The sequence below is a fragment of the Erpetoichthys calabaricus genome, chromosome 1 (assembly GCF_900747795.2).
Source record: "Erpetoichthys calabaricus chromosome 1, fErpCal1.3, whole genome shotgun sequence".
NCBI lineage: Eukaryota > Metazoa > Chordata > Cladistia > Polypteriformes > Polypteridae > Erpetoichthys > Erpetoichthys calabaricus.
This window is the reverse complement of record NC_041394.2, coordinates 188,352,245-188,370,327: the sequence shown is the minus strand read 5'-3', so window position 1 is coordinate 188,370,327 and position 18,083 is coordinate 188,352,245. Positions and strand designations below refer to the sequence as shown.

General features: G+C 36.5%; 1 protein-coding gene across 2 annotated transcripts in view; it reads left to right on the top strand.

Annotated features, from left to right (window-relative positions):
* Positions 1-18,083, top strand: part of LOC114658174 (tetratricopeptide repeat protein 38-like) — a 50,544-nt gene that overhangs the window by 13,249 nt on the left and 19,212 nt on the right. For both annotated transcript variants that reach the window (XM_028810262.2, XM_028810271.2), the window contains 6 exons: positions 93-266; positions 1,655-1,730; positions 4,809-4,928; positions 13,255-13,314; positions 15,626-15,664; positions 17,569-17,650. In XM_028810262.2, the coding sequence (XP_028666095.1) occupies positions 93-266; positions 1,655-1,730; positions 4,809-4,928; positions 13,255-13,314; positions 15,626-15,664; positions 17,569-17,650 (551 nt within the window). The remainder of the gene's footprint in view (positions 1-92; positions 267-1,654; positions 1,731-4,808; positions 4,929-13,254; positions 13,315-15,625; positions 15,665-17,568; positions 17,651-18,083) is intronic.

Here is an 18,083-nt window from a genome sequence, read left to right as displayed (position 1 = left end):
AAATATTTAGTGTAGAAACTAGTTGCAGCAGGTAATTGGGAAGTGCAGGGACTAACCATATGTTACTTTAATGGCACTTTTTAATGTCACAGGTCCTTCCCAAAGGCATGCAGTATATGGGAGAAGATTCTTGTGGATTATCCAACTGACCTTATGGCTCTTAGGTTTGCTTATGTCGCTTATTTTTGCATGGGATACCAACCTCAGTTGAGGGATTGTGTGGCCAGGGTTCTTCCCCACTGGGGTCCTCATTCACCACTTTATGGGTAAGTATGGTGATCTGGGTAAGAAATATATAATAGCAGATGACATTGTAGCACATTTTCTAAATACCAACTTAAAAAGTGATCTTCAGACCATATCACAGTTAAAATTGTAATTTTATCCTGATTCTTTAACTTTTCTAATTGTAGAAGTTTTCTGTTAATCACAGAAACTCTGTCTAGAAAGCCTCACAGTTTTATACATGCTTTAAAGTATAAAAGCTGTTAAATGATGCATATTATTATAAGTTAACCTGAATTGTTCTGAAATTTAAGATGGTGTTATACTAAATGAATATTGACCTCATATGAGTATTATCTATGAGTTGGAAGGTAACAAAAGTAAGTTTGTTGGACTATCAAGAACTATAGGACGATTTGAAATTACAGTACAATCTATTAGATTTGTAAAATGCAACAAAAGATGCAGGTGTGAATTTAAACATCTAACTCAATTTTAAGAATTTATTTAATTTTAGCTTATTGTACCATGTATACAATTTTGATATTGTACTACAAATGTTATTGAAATAAGTACGTGTCAATAAGGGTATGTACTTAAAAACTGTGTAAATGTATTCAATATGAAGTTGAAATCATTCATATACAGTAATACTGCACAAGATGATGCTGATTGAGTCTGTGACTTAATATTATTTAATATTCCTCACTGGTCTATGAAATCATGTGTTGCTTTTGTGACGGACAGCCGGGTCCCACGTCCGGCAGGGATGCCCATGCTGCATCTGTTCCAGGGGAGCAATCATGGGCAGCTCAATACCTCCCCCAGGACGTTAGGTGGCAGCCTCCCTGGCGGAGGCAGTCGCATGGCTCCATGGGAGCTAAGGTCTTCCACAGCCTGGTTGGGAGCTCGGATGGCCGCTAGGGGGAGCTGCATGGAATCAACAGACCGGCTGGACAAATCTTCAACCCCACCCGGAAGTGCAATTAGGACCATGTGTTCAAGCACCTGGAACGCTTCCGGGTGGGCTATAAAAAGGGCCAGCCACCACCACTCGTGAGCGAGAGTCGGGAGGAGGAGGACTAAGGCTGAGGAGGAGTGGTGGTAAAGGAGAAAATTGTGTTGTGGTTCTTTGTGTGGAGTTTGGGACTGTGTATTGCCTGTGGGTCACGGGGAAGACGTGCGCCGACGGGTGAAGAAAAATAAAAACTGCGTTATTTTATACGTGCCTCCGTGTCCATCAGTGTCGGGTCAGGCGCCTGTATAGTGCCTCTGTTACACATTATATGTTACTTCATAACTACCCAGAATGCAATGCAACTTTTCCATAATACTGTACATTTATATTATAGCCTATTTACTGCAAGTGTTCATTTTTTCTTTTTAAACCTTATTCATCTATCTTTCCTAAATGTCATTAATTTAACAGATATTTAAAAGGCATGCATGGGTTTGGACTTGTGGAAACAAATTTTTATGACAGAGCAGAAAAGGAGGCTAAAGAGGTAAAGCATTTTGACTATGAAGGAAAAAGATTTGTACTGTAGTGCTATGCACAGCTTTTTCTGTGTTTTATGCTTATAAGTGTTTTCATGTAAAATGTTATAATCACTGCAAGAAAAAAGTAACTTGTTTGTAACTCTTTGCCTCCTTATGTACATGCTTCCATACAAAGTGTGGCATTCATCAATATAAAAGTTTATTGAAAATGTTTGCTGATCTATTATTACATTCTAAATATTTTCTGAATCTGTTTTCTCAATGAAAGGCCCACAGAGAACCAGGCACGATGCAACAACCACCCCTGCTGGGAAGCCAGTCTTTATTAGAGCACACTTACACACGCTTATACTGGGCCAGATAAGAGTCATCAATTAACCTTGCATATGTTTCAAACAGATGTAAGAGAAAACCAAAAAACACATCGAAAAGCAAAACAAACACTGGAAGAACATGCAAACTCTGCGCAGACTTAAATCAGTCTAAGATTCAAAACTAGCTCTCTGGGAAAGTGGTCCCAAAGAAGATAATTCTTTTTTACTTTCATTTTTAATGCTGTCCACGTTTGGAAATGCAATATTTTTCCACATGAGGACATTGCAAGTGTAAATCATACACTGCACATGACAAGATCTCCTTGAAGGACCTATTTAATGGAGAATCTATACATATATAAGCCAAATACTACTGACTCACTCATCACGAAATCTACCAAACTATGAGGACTTGAAATTTGGAATGTAGGTTACTCTTGGTCATAGGTGCTCGCTAAGACACAAACGGTTTTAAAAATTTTGTGGTCCAAGCGCAAAATTTCTTATAGTTTTTTAGACCCATTAGCACAAATCCAAGAAAGACACATCAGGCTGTGGGGAGGGGAGCGGGACCCTCCTCACTCACGCATCTGCCTCGCAACCTTAACTCCACTTAGTTAGTGAACGAGAGAACTACTTAACAGATTTAGATCTTTTTTTTTCTATAATTTGCTTGAACATTCTGGTTGATTTTGCGACTTCTCTCATTGCACTAAGAATCATAGTTCGCTTGCAGGAGCAATATATTCGCGCTAATTGGAACAGAGGCTGCTGTCCAAGGGGATGGGGAAGAGTGACGTCAGAAGTAGAGAGCTGGGCGGGGCCCTCCTTACTGTCCTGTTTCACTAATACGGGGATGGCTAGTATACAATGTAATCTTCTTACAATGTTTTGAGACCACTTAATCCACCTTCTTAAACTACACCAGCAAGCTGCTTTTTTAACACACTGTTTGTCTGCTATGACTCTAATGCCTCTCAATCACTGAAAAGTTAATACATCATAGTAATCTGTGAATGCAAAGTAATTAAATTCATGTAGTTGTTGGAATATCTGCGTACTGTGGTTGCATTTCCTTAAAGTTGTCTACAAGGCATCCATCACTGTGTTAAGAAGATCTTTTTAAAAAGTTTTACAGGCCCTGCTGCAGCAAAGCATTCCCAAAAATTATGCTTACAACACCCTACATTACAGTTATGAGGTTCTTGTTGTGGAACACGGCGTCATACTTTCTACAGATGTAACTGGAATCATGTTGGCCAAGAAGTTCTGTTTTAGAATTTTCTGACAATTGTGCTCTTGATGATGTTCTGGTACATTTTCTTATTAGTGACTACTAGTGGTTTACAACTTACTATTCTGCCATGGATCCCATTTTTCCCTGATTTTTTTTTTTTGGATTAAGAGCCACAGGCACTGACCATAACTAAAATAACAGAGAAATGCAGATAAGCGGATTTCATGTGTAGCCAACAAGGACACGTTTCAAGGAATATCACTGGTAGTATTAATCCTTTTTAATTACAGCTAGAGTTTTAAACCCATACTCTCAAAACTGTAACTGTAAGACAAGCAGGAATCAATTGATCTTAATCAAGAAAGAGCGACTAATTTGAAAACAAAGATTGTACTTTCATTCTTTTTCCCAAAAATAATCTTTCTTGGGTGGCGCAGTGGGTAGCGCTGCTGCCTCGCAGTTGGGAGATTTGGGGACCTGGGTTCGCTTCCCGGGTCCTCCCTGTGTGGAGTTTGCATGTTCTCCCCGTGTCTGCGTGGGTTTCCTCAAGGTGCTCCGGTTTCCTCCCACGGTCCAAAGACATGCAGGTTAGGTGGATTGGCGATTCTAAATTGGCCCTAGTGTGTGTTTGTGTGTGTCCTGCGGTGGGTTGGCACCCTGCCCGGGATTGGTTCCTGCCTTGTGCCCTGTGTTGGCTGGGATTGGCTCCAGCAGACCCCCGTGACCCTGGGTTCGGATTCAGCGGGTTGGAAAATGGATGGATAATCTTTCTTTTACTTTTTAACCAAATTTTGTACAAATATTTAATGTAATCTATCCATCTCAAATAATGTGCTGTCTGACATGTAGGAAAGTGCAATAGTGATAAAAAGCCATCCATGACCAAGAGGAATAACACAACATGATTAGTAAAGTAATGAAAATGTCAACAACCAAAAATGATGAAAAAAAATTGTGTCCAGAAATAATGAAAAAGATCATGGAAAACTTTTATGAACACTTTGCTCTTGGAAAGATTTTGTTAGGATGGTCATTTTTGTGAGGAATAATTACTCTTCCAAACTTTCTCCTTATGCCCAGAACTGTAGTTCAATGTAACCTCAGTGCCTGAGAAATGGCTTTGAAACACTTTACAGACTGATAGACGTCAACAAGTGTATTTCTGTAGGTTTACAGGTAGTTCTTCTGCTTGTGACACAAAGTTCTAATGGTAAATTCATTTTAGATAGGCCTGGCCTAAACAAAGTTTCACAGTTGTTGATCCAAATAATACCTTTAATTGAGCTGAATTAACGAGACAGGGACTTAATGATAGGAAAAGTGAAACTTAATTTATTAAAATGAACATGTTAGGTAATTGTTCTTATTTTGTTTCATGAAGTCATACAGAATACACTCTTAACACAATCATAAAATATTTACAGCAGAGTTCTTAGGATCAAAGCTTTTTTAAATGCTATCATTGTCACGACTGTATTCCTTTTATATGAATAAAATAAAATTTGAAAATATGCATCTGCTTTACTTGACAGGCCCTGGCTCTAAACCCTGGCGATGCCTGGTCTGTACATTGCATGGCTCATGTCCATGAAATGAGATCTGATATTGACAAAGGTATCAAGTTTATGGAGGAGACTGAGAATAACTGGAAGGTACATCTAATTTCCTCTGTTTAAGTTTTTATTTTATGAGAGAGTGTGTCATTTTCATTACCACCATTACCAAATTAAAACTATGATTTCCAATTTCTAATTTTTGCATTGGTGGAGTACGTCTGTTATTCATTTATGTAAGTTATATAAAAAAGTATGTATGTAAAACTAGAAACATGAGTTGATCTTATTAATTACTGTTTTTTAATGAAAATGTTAGTGAACTCTTCAATTTGCTTATCATCTGTAATTACAGGCAACATTTATTTAAATTAAATCAGTCCCTAATAAATGGGTAAAAATATAATAATAAAAATTACTTGTACAGTTGTGCCTTGTCAATGGCAATGTATTTTGTGGTTATTCAATCACTTTGTACAAAAATAAACTCCTAGTTTTTGACAAAAAATACAAAACACTTGCTTTTATTTAGAAGCTGCTGTGGAAAATACAAAAAATCAAGCAATAATAGGAAAAACAAATATTCTTAATTTATTTTGTCTGCTTGTGTAATATTGTCCATATTGATTATTCCTCCTGGTTCCGCGTCTAACATTTTTGTTACTGACACATCATGTACTCTGGCAGCATTTCTCACCAAACATTTCCTTGCTTTCAACATACTAAATAGCTTATATTTTTACTTGACTTTGTAATGATGGCTCACATTCCTGAGATGAACTAAGGGGACCTGAGAATGTCATTATATGTTACTGTGAAGATATTGCCATGTAAGGATAAATAAGTTAAAGGCTACATGGAGGATTGCAACATGAAGCAACTGGTATTAATAAAAATATATGCAGAATTTAAATTGCCAAACATTTGCCAATCAGCCCCATTATATACAAGTAAAGCATGACTTGAGAAAAAAAAAGATGATGAGTCAAGTGAAGGATAAGGATGCATTGTATTAAAATTCCTATACAAGCAATGCAATTGTCAAATGTGCGTGCTCATAATAACAATATAAAAGAGTTAGCAACAAGAGTGGGACATGAGAGAGACTTTTAAATAGCAGTGTAATATTTTTATAGAAGTCTGGTTTGTAGAGTGAATAACACTACTATCAGAACAGAGTAGAACTGAACGCAAATAAATCAGAGGAAACTTTGGAATAATAGTTGGTCACAAATGGAAGACACAGTATTATAGTTATGAGTAGAGGTGTACTTAATTATGAAATACAATTCTTTTAATGTTTATGTGCTAACTAGTTGTGCCACCTGGCTTCTCCTGAGAAAAAACAATGAGCCTCAGTTATAGTGAAGTCAGTTAATCAGATGTATCAGAAGTACTATATAACTAAGTACTTTTTTTGTATACAACTTTTGTAGTTTTTTGTTTGGGGCTAATTTTATTACTGTACTTCACTGGAGCATACTATATACAATTGTCCATGAGTCAAACATTCCTGACGTAAATCAATTACTGCTTTTCTTAGTCCCTGACTTTGGATTTTGTTCATGATCAGTGTGAAACAATTGTACAGGAGCAACAACACAACATTTCTATGGCACATTTTCATACGCAAAATGTAGGCTCAAACTGCTTTACAAGACATAAAGAAATAGTTACAAGAAAAAAAGTGTTATATAATAATAAATAAGTAACAGAAAATAAATCAATATGAGTTTACATAACATAGATATATAATTAGTAGAAGAGTAGACTTTTCTACGTATTCTAAGTCTCTAAAGAATTCAATATTAAGGTTAGACAGCTGGGAGGAGAAAAAAAAAAAACAAAAAAGAACTTATCTGGAGAAAAAAACTAAATCTGCTGGAGTTTCAAGGCAAAAAGACTGCTCAGCCCCCACTGGGCATTTAAATTAACATAAATGTGCTATAAATGTGTTGTTTCTTATTGTTTCCAGGCTTTATTCCAGCGGATTTGACACAGTAGGTCTTGTGGAGAGCTGGGGCACTTGCCTTCATTGGATGGTGCCTCAATCTGGTGGTGGTGGCGGTGCAATACACCACCACAAAAAAAATGGACAAAAAAAGCAGAGAAATATAGAGTTTAGTAATGATTGATAATCCCAAAAGAATATGATAATTCCAGACATGTATAGTGTATTAGGAGTACAACTAAAATATAACTACGAGAAAACTAATTTAAAAAGTGGATTTTGAAGAGTCTTTTAAAATGTTCTAGTGTTAGCCTGGCATATCTCTATTGGTAAAGTATTCCAGATTTTTGGTGCATAACAGCAAAAAGCCGCCTCACCACTTATTTTATGCTTCACTTTTGTAATAATAAGCAGACCACTATTAGAAGATCTAAGGTTACGATTTTGAATGTGAGGGGACATGCTCTCCAAAATATAGGAAGGAGCAAGATTATTTAAAGCTTTGTTTACCATTAGTATTATTGTAAAATCAGTTCTAAAGGAAACGGTAACCAATGTAACAATGCTAAAGCTGGAGAGATATGCACAGTTTTTCATTTTCTGGTTAAGATTCTTGCTGCAGCTTCCTGAACTAATTGCAACTGATTGATGTCCTTCTTAGTTAGTCATATTAGGACTGCATTATTGTGATCTGGTCGAATAAAACCAAAAACCCGAATTAATTTCTCAGTATCTTGCATTATTATAAGTGGTCTAAGTTTTGCAATGCTCCTTAAGTGAAAATGTGCTTTCCTAGTAATCTGGTTAATGTGCGATTTAAAGTTTGGGTGAGAGTGTATATTTACACCTAAATTCTTTACTTTCACCTTGACTTTTCATGCTATTTTTTACTTATTTAGTGTGAGAAAGGTAACTAATAATCCATTCAGAAATACAAGACACTGGATTTGAGTGGCTCATCAGGTTCAGATAAGTAAATATGCATGTCATCAGCATAGCTATGGTAGTTCACCTTGTGTTTCGATATAATCTGGCCTAATAGAAGTACAGTGGAACCTCGAGATACGATCACCTCTGTATACGAGAAATTCAAAATACGAGGAAAGTATGAGCGAAAAATTCAGATCTAAATACGAGCATTGGCTCACGTAACGAGCCACGAGCCAGGCTGTGGGTATAGCTCGCGGCTTAGGTAAGGGGCGTGGTAGCTGTAGCGAGCCGCAGGGCGATCTGCGGTGTCTGCGTTTCTCACCTAAGTGCACAGGTGGGAAACTGCCCACATCCATGATTTGTCCTGTGGCTGATGGGCTGGGCAGGGTTGCCACCCGTCCTTTAAAATACGGAATCGTCCCGTATTTGAGAATGAAATTGCGCGTCCCGTTTTGAATCAATACGTATGCGTCCCTTATTTTTTTGTATTAAAAGTGGTAACCCTAGCAGCTGCCATGTCTTCCCCGCATATATAGAGAAGCGCGAGCCGGTTAAGGGGGAGAAGAAGTAAAAGAAAAGAGAGGAGAGGAGAGAGAACGGAGGTTGCAGGAGGAGGCAGGAATCCGCAGCAGTAGGAAGTCGGTGCGAGAGAGCAAGCGAGTACAGGCGAGCCAAACAGCTGAAGCAGGACGGTGTAGAGAAGGTCAGCTGCATTAAGTGTCTCGCCTATTGCAGAGCCCGCATGGGAGAAGCAGGTGAGACGCTAACAGAGAAGAAGCACCGGGGATTGTCATCTGTTTTTTGAAGACTGCTTCCTGTTGACGTTTTAACCTCGTGTTAAAGGATTGTTATTCTTATGTACTTTAAACCTCCACTTCACAACTGTTTTAAGGATTATTTATTTAAAGATTTATTGAATGCTCTACTGCACTTTGGACACCTGTTTTGATTCTTTTAATAATCAGTTATATTATTTACCAGTGTTATTTATTAAAGGTAGACTACAGTATATATAATTTATCAGTGTTATTTGTTAGGAAAATTTATTTTTATGTTAATATATTTGGGATGCGGAACGGATTAACTGGATTTCCATTATTTTCAATGGGGACGTTTGTTCTAGATACGAGAAATTCGCTATACAAGCTCAGTGCTGGAACGAATTAAACTCGTATCTAGAGGTTCCACTGTATGTAAATTGAAAAAAGATGCAGGTACAGAACAGATCCTTGTGGCACACCATATAAAATATCATGGAATGGACCTCCCATCTACAATCACCACAACTAACAAAGAATTTTCTACCAGTTAAACAAGGATGAAACCAGTTTAAGATACTACCAGAGAGACCCACTCATTGCCTAAGGCAATTTATACAAATACTGTGATCTATGGTGTGAAATGCTACACTCAGGTCAAAGAAAACAAGAACTGATATGTGGCTTGTGTTCGGTTTAACCTGCACATCATTTACTACTTTAACCTGTGCAGGTTCTGTAATATGATTTACTCTAAAACCTGACTGAAGCATATCAAGAATACAATGTTTGTTCAAGTAATAATTTAACTACTTAAAAACTGCTTTTTCTATCCTTTTACTTAAGAAAGACAAGTTAGAAATAGGTCTAACGTAGTCAAAGATGGAGGAGTCTGGATTATATTAATTTCCTATATAGGAAACTATTCTTTTGAATTGCAATAGGTTAACAGTAGTAATAATGGGATTTTTCAGTATTTATGTCTACCTATCTTGCACCCTGTGCTTGCTGGGATAGGTTCTAACTTTCTCGCAACCCTGCTCAACATAAAACAGGTGTAGAAAATGAATGGATAAATGGATTACTCTTAATATTATTATATTACCAGTTATTATTAATACTATTATATGTCAATAATTTTATTCTGTTTACATCATTCACTTCAGTATTAGTTTTTGTGTTTTTCGTGAGTTGTATGTTCAAGCATCAATGTTTCACATTAACTTTTTACAAAAAGCAATGACGTTTACAGGCTGCACATTTAGGCTTCCCGGCAATGAATTCAATGTTTGAAACACTTATATTATATACTAAAATGCACACACAGCAAACTGAAATGCACCCTCATACCTGGAGGCCAGAAATTTGATTAAGTGGTTTTGAAAATGGAATGATATGTAAAAAAAGCAAGGGATTATAAGTCTGTGTTTAATGGAATCTGTAAATTAGCAATGAACAGATTTTTCTGTGTTATGAGAATAATATGTGTCACAAGATTTTTAGTACATCACACCCTAGTGTGAGTCGGAGAAGTGCTTAGGCCTTGATTCTGCTTGGCAAGAAACAAATTCACAACCTTCTCGATTTTTTTTTGCTGTTACAGGTCTAATACAGTCAAGGCAGTAAATGTTTGTATATAGCGTATGAGACAAAATATCAACAAAGTTGTATTTATGTTAACAACCAGAGGAAGAAAACATTGTCAAGGTGAATAAAGTTTGTTGACTATTTATTAACACAGCAGATAGCGTGTACAGTACATTTTAGTACACAGTGCACACATTACATTATATAGTGTAAGCATTTCAGTATATTGTGTATGAGACAAAATGTTGTTATATAATATATGCGTTTCAGCATACAGTTTATGTGTTTTCCTAAATAGTACATTTGTTTCAGAACACAGTGTAAACGTTTCAGTATTTGGTGTATGTACTGTGGTGAATGAATTAAGTTGCAAATAGGACCCTATAGAAAAGAAATAATATTGTGAACTATATGTATGGTCGGTGTAGGCACTAACATTTTTGGTACTCTACCCAAAGGTTTAAATATCTATTCCTTACATGGGAGTTTTGACTGTTCTGTTTAATGGGTACAAGAACTTGGGGATTGTGGCAGGGTGGTTAAGTACGTGCAGTTTAAGGTATAAGAGATCAAATTGCCCTTAGTGTTATGCTGCACTTTCCTTCTCTGAAGTTGGATCAGCAAATACTATCCCTTCAAGTGCCAGAATAAAGATCTCTTTGCCTAGTTCTCTCCTGCCTGCATTTTCTGACCAATTCAGAAACCCAAACATGATAGCATGCAAAGAATTAATGAGTTGACCACTACAGTGTACAGTGTCCGTACCTTCTCTCTTCTGAGCTGCACTAGCTCCTTGAGTCAAATGTGAGAAATCCGGCTTGTTCAGTATTTCTCACTCCCTTCCTGACAGCAGGACTTTGAGAGTGTGTAATGACATCTTACTTCAGCTTCAGTGACCGTTTTTTCTTCAACTTCAGAGACCATGCCACATATCATCCGGTTTCTTTTCCTTTGTCAGAACATGTCCATTTTTTCACTTGACCGTCTATGCTACTGGTGTGTGGAGCTATTGTGTTGGCAGTGTTCAGCTGGCAGCCATGCTTGTCTGTGCTTAGGGGAAAAAAGACAAGGTGCCTTAAAATAGCCCACTCACTGCAGAGTTACAGTATTATTGATAAATATTGACAAATAAAAATAACAGAGCAGCTAATTTTCTTTTTCCTACGATGTCACCACATTGGAATCAAATTAGTCAAAGTGTTTTTAAGATTTTTAGGTTATTTAGTCTTTCTATTGTTTTTTTTCCCCTAACTATTGATATACTAAAATGTCCTTTCTCAGCATGTACCAACTGCCCTTTAAGTACAACTTTGCATTATATATATAAGAGAGAGAGAGATCACAGTTATAGTGTATAATACCACTGACCCAAAGCAGGATAGTGTGAACACTTGAAGCATTTTAACATTTGTGCTCTTTCTCGTCACCTACCAAATGTCAGGGGCCCACTATGAAATAGTGATTCTGTCCCAAATACATACAAACCTTGGAAAATGAAACCATATAGTAAAATCCATTATTTATTACCCCATTTTTAAGAAAGAGGTAAGACCTGTTATTAGGGAGTTTCTAGCATGAAACATAGAAAATATAAATGCTTTCATTTGAAAATACAGATTAGAAAGTGTTTTTTAATGCCTTTAGTAGTGCAAATGATCTGAAACAACATATTTATGAATGCAATATCACTATGACGGGCCTGCAAAAATGAAAAAGGTCTGTTAATGAGAACAATACCGTATTTGTTAATGTTTACATGGATGTAGTAAGGAAATAAGATGAAAGACTTCTGAGTTATTATTATGAGACTTTAAGTACAGAATGAGAAGGGAGATAAGTATTTATATGTAGGTGATTTCTAAAAGGCTTAGGATGAAGCGCATAACAATCTTTCAGTATAAATAATACATTTGCTGATATTCTGAACTGGTTTCATTGCAAATTTTACAAACAGAATGTGATAGTATGCAACACTCTCAGAATAGTTATGTTGTGATTATTAAAATTAAGGTTCCTGTCAGACCAGCGAAAAACATGCAGAAGAAAGAATGAGACCCTTTCATTTTTTGTGGTGCTGAATACTTACAGGTTGTGTGTCCCACCTAATGTTTATGGTTTACATATATGCTGTACTACATTTATGGAAGTTAATCATTGTCACTTTTCTATGACTATATGCCAGTTGTATTTTCTCCAGTCTTGGAGAAGAACTTTGAGAAGTTAATAACACGCACCTTGATTTCTTCTATAGGTAACTTTGTCTATATATTTCTGCTTGCTCATAAGCATAAAATAGTGTGCTGAAGACAAAATCCATCATTTTTATTTAATATGAAACAAAATGCATGCATTTACAACTATTCATATTAGGTGCCACGGTATTATTTATAGCATTTTCATATAATGGGAGTACTGTATATGTTTTGTTTAAAAAGGCACATTTTTTTGTTTAAAAATTCTGCATGTTTATGGTGTTTTTATTTTCTCAAAGAAAGACTTACTCTCATTCACAAATACGTTTAGTTAAAGGCATTTTGTCAAAGCTATGTCTTTTAAATATAGTCACTCGTTAAGGTTCCATTCTTTTGTCGGTATCCTGTTTATATGAATGAGGTGGAAATTCACAACACAACATTTAAGCGATTGAAGCATATAAAGTCTATGGCTTTAGTTGGTCTGCTATAAAAAGTAAGTCTTAAGGGGAAATAAATGTATTTATTTATTTTGCTATCAACTTACAGATCTGTAGTGATGCCATTTGGTGATTAATGCTATTTACCTACTTCCTCCTGTTACGTCAAGCAGTTACAATCAATGGCTAATCTGTGAAAGTGGTGAAGTACTGTATTTTTAGTATATGGTCACTTTTCTGACTTTCAGCATAATAGAAAATATTTAGTTTATTTTCCAAAGGTTATGCAACAAAAATATTTTCAAATCCTTTCATACATCCGTTTGCAGAAACATTTAAAGCCATTTTTTTGTAAAATGATTGTCATGAAGTCGTGATAACAGCATTTTAAGATGGTATAAATGAGCTTCCCTAATTCACTATATTATGCAAACTATCTTACATAGTACCTCTCAATATCAAACTATTGAAAGTTAAAATGCAGATGTGCTGCTTCTCTTAAAGAAGTTTATTAGGACATATTTCTGCTTAATTGTATTGTTTACCTACTTTTTTTTTTTTTTACAGAACTGTGATGTAATCGCTTGTCACAATTACTGGCATTGGGCACTGTACTTAATTGATAAGGTATGGTGCATATTAAATAAGTCTTCTAAGATGGTTAAGTAATAGTATTTAACTACTTTATACCCAAAATAGAGGAAATTTCCATGAAGTTGTGGAAAAAGCTAATTCTGTTGGAAGATTACTGGGTGGTAGAGTCTATCCAAGGCAGTCCCAGACACAAAATAGTTTCCAGCACTGAAGCAGAGCATACTGTACATTTTAATACAGTCTTATTTATCATGGCACTGGAGAGTGGTGACATGTTATATGTTGTTTAGGCATGCAAGTAAAATTTTAGTTGAAGTGATGCTACGAGCCCAGCACACTACAATGCAGGAAATCGCACTGGCCATCACAGAATTGTAGAAGATACAAAGAATGTCAATACCCACGTTAAAGGAATGTCCTCTCCTAAGGAAAAAAGAACCTGCTCTGCCCTTTCTTACACAGTTCTTCTGTGTTAGGAGATTAGTCCAGTGTGTCATTGATGTATACCCCTAAGTACTTGTAGGAGTGGACCACCTCTATATCCACTACCTGAATAATAACCAGACAAAGAGGCTGTTTAGTGCTGTGTTTTTGCTGATGTTAAGATAAAGACATTTATCTTTGCACCAAGAAACAAAGTTCTCCACCTGACTCCTATACTTTCAAAACACCCCATAAGTGCAGAATCATCTGAGAATTTCTGCAAGTGACATGACCTGATGTTATATTTATAGTCTGTGGTGTACAGAGTGAAGAGGAAAGGAGACAGGACTGTTCCATGTGGTGCTCCATTGTTGTTCACATCCATGTTAGAAATACAATCCTCGAGTCTTTCAAACTGCTGTCTGTCCACCAAATAGTCCATTATCCAGTGCACCATTGGCTCATCCACCTGAAACTCTCTGAGTTTACCACTTAACAGGGACAGTGGGATGGTATTGAAGGTACTGGAGAAATCAAAAAACATCCTCACAGTGCTGCCAGCTCTGTCCAGGTGAGAATAAGCCTTGTGGAGCAGACAGATAATTGCATTCTCCACTCCAATCTTTGTCCTATAAGGTGTACTGCAGACTGGTCTTAGTCCAGGACCAGTCTCTCAATGGTCTTCACAATGTGAGACGTAAGTGCCACAGGTCTGTAGTCATTAGGTTAAGAGGCTTTAACAATACATTTTTAGTTAAGATTTTAGCATTATGCCTCTTGTGGTTAATGTGATAATGGTTCTGGTTATTGGAGGACAATGTCTAGAGGTTGCTTGTAGTGGAGGACAGAGAGATAGCCTCTTGATGGGCAGTCCATACCTGATCTTTACAAGTAGCTCTGTGCCTGTAAGAATCTACAAATATGGTTGTGAATGGGAACATAACCTTGTCAGGATTCTATAATTATATAAAAAACTGGGATTAGCATTGTTCGCAGTCACACATGCACCCTGAAAAATAGATTCTTTTACCTCCCAGCCTAATGCTAGCCCTAAAACACCACCACACTCCTTAAAACAGGGAACTAAGGACAAACTAATTGAAAATCTACACTGTAGTAGCATTTAGCTTGAATTTTAATGCTTTTTATCTTCAAACATACAAGCAGCAGTAGAAACAGTAGTGCATGTCATAATCAGCATTGTCAGAACTAAAGTTTAAAAAGAAAAAAAAATAACAGTATAAAAAATAAAGAAAAATAAAGAAATTAACAAAAATGCATTTAGCAATAAAACTCACAGAATAATTCTCAAAGAACAACAGTATCAACACAAAGAAGGAAAGGAAACTAAGGGAGGAAGCCCATGCAAAGCTATAACTGTCATAACCTTTTGAGCTGTGTGTTTGACTTCTGTTCTTTTCAAATTTTATACAGTGCTTGTCCTTTGCTTATATTCCATTATAAAATAGAGAACTTCAGCCCAAAAAGTTATTATTTGAGTACTGAGAAAAGCACTATATAAATGTAATGAATTATTATTATTATTATTATTATTTTTTGCTGGCAGAAGCTTGAACATACTGTGTAAGGACATACGTTTAGTCAAAATAGTCCCTTCACAAATCTTTCAGTTAAAAATTCAAAGACAATAATTTCATCAAAATGTGAACAGCATAACCCAAAGTGCAAATAAAATGAAATTAAAGATATAAAACAATTTTGTGTTTTCTAATTAGCGTTGTTACTTGGCACTCCATCGAAATCCTGACCATCGTTTTCATTGTGTGCATTTATAGCTTAAATGTTTAATGTAGAAAAGAAAGAAAAGCATATTCTGTATTTGACCAACAATAGAGTTTGTGAAATGTTTTAGCTTGCTTAGCTAATCAACAAGCACCATTCGTTTTTCATTTTGTTGCAGGGTGATTATGAAGCTGCCTTGAAAATCTATGATGATAAGGTGAGTATTACATTAGTTGATGAATTACCCTTTGTAGCACCTTAAAAAAGCACTGTTAAATATAATCATATTCATTTCTGTTGACTACTTAGATCCTTCTTTAACTGGTTTACCTGAAAACATTGTAAATGATCAGTATAGTTACATTGATTTTGAAGTGTGTTGAAAAAAAAAATCTCTAAATTCATTAAATTAATTAATCTAAAATATAATGTTTGCCTAGAATTAGTAGTAGCTTTATTAGCAGAAAAATAATAATTATACAGTGAACTCCCTTTTCAGTAAAACTTCCTGACATACTACCTTTTAATCCTAGCTTCTCATCCTCTTTCTAGTGAAGCACTTGCCCGAAAAGTCCATCCATCCATTATCCAACCCGCCATATCCTAACTACAGGATCACGGGGGGTCTGCTGGAGCCAATCCCAGCCAACACAGGGCACAAGGCAGGAAACAAACCCCGGGCACGGCGCCAGCCTACCACAGGGCGTACACACACACACACACACACACACACCAAGCATGCACTAGGGACAATTTAGAATCACCAGTCCACCTAACCTGCATGTCCTTGGACTGTGGGAGGAAACCGGAGTACCCGGACGAAACCCATGCAGACACGGGGAGAACATGCAAACTCCACGTAGGGAGGACCCAGGAAATGAACCCAGGTCTCCTAACTGAGAGGCAGCAGCGCTACCCATTGCGCCACCATGACGCCCCCCGCCCCCAAATTCCTCCCACTCTAAATACTTAGTGATGGCCCTATAATTACAACAGGGACTTAAGTCAGCAACAGTAGAATTGAGGCTGCTGCTCTGCCTAGCAGCTCCTGATTCCCTCCGTCCCTGAGTCTTCTTTTGGTCTTAAATGCCTTGGTCCACCAGGCTGCTTGTCAGCCACTTGCACCATAAGATGGACAGTGCAATCCCATGTATTCCCTCAAGTGACCATGTGTCATGTCTCTCCTGGATTGCACTGATTTATCTTTGATGAATGCTGATGCTCCTGCCTGTTGCCCTTTTAGGACACCTAGCACACAAATAGGAAATGCTGCCTCCTGATGTTGGTCTCATTCCCGCAGTAGCATCATATATACTGCTCCTACCTGTGTAAATTTCCCTCTGTTCTAGAAGGCACTGCTTAGTTATTATCTCCAGGTTTTACTTTCCATGCACTCACCTGCATGATCATTACACAAATTAATAATTTACTAAGCAGACACATTTACCCAAAACTGAAACACATTAAAAATGCACACTGTCATTCAAAATAATTGCCTGAATTTTCTGCTCAGAATACCCCTTGGTATTGCAGTGCTATCATTTACCAAGGTTTAAAAAAAGACTTCACCTCCTTGTTTACTGTGTGAAAAAGCAGTCAGCAAGTTAAGCCACAACAATGAGCAGAGACAATAAAGGGAAATTAACTAGCATGGCACTTCCCTTTCTTTCTCCACATGTATGTTTAGTGATGAAACACCCAGCAGCTTGGCACTCTTTTTTTGAGCTGTATGCAGCTGGTCTAGAGTTCCATTTTTGTTTTTTGTCATAAATTCACTTTGTCTGTAGGTTGTCAGTTACTTTCCAATATTTTAACTGGGTCATTAAGGCTTTGCTAAATATTTATTTGCAATTTCTATGTGTATTGTAATAACGATGTGCATGAACAATATTTTTTCACTGATTTGTGTAACTATAAACCTAAACACAATGGACATTTGCAATTGCTGTTTGTTTTTATCTGTTGTTTAAAACAAAAAGAATTAATTTTGGTCTTTTGTATCTTATTGGAGTTGGAAGCAAAATGTATATTATGGATGGTTACAAATTCTCAAAGATGGATGATTCCAGTAGCTATTCAGACACAAGCTTGTATTTTAATGTAAGATGTATATTCTTGCAGATATACCCTGGTTGCCTCTCTTTTGGTGCCATATTGGATTATACAGATTCTTCCTCATTTCTCTGCAGAATGGAGATGGAAGGTAGAAATTGACTTAACCTATAAATTATTTCCTGTCAAAACATATTCATTAATGAAGCAATATTAGGTTTATGTTAAATTTTTAGTTAAGCAATTAAATTTTGATAAATTATTCTTTTTAGTGAGATTTCACCAGACAACCCTCATATTTTGAAAACAACAAACCAAAAACAAAATGCTTTAAAAATATATTATACAGTTACACTCAGCCTATTGACCTTCAATAAATATGTTGAAGAAACAAAAAAAGTATATTACTTTTAAGCATTGGGCTTGTTATTAACACTAGAATCCCTGAAGCCTACGAAAAAACTCGTAATCCCAGGCCACCTTAAATTCCTTTGCACCTCTCCATTAGTGTCTTATGTTTTTCATATGTGTCGATCAGCACAAGCAGCCTGCTATCTCATCCCCCACTGCCGTAGTAACAATTT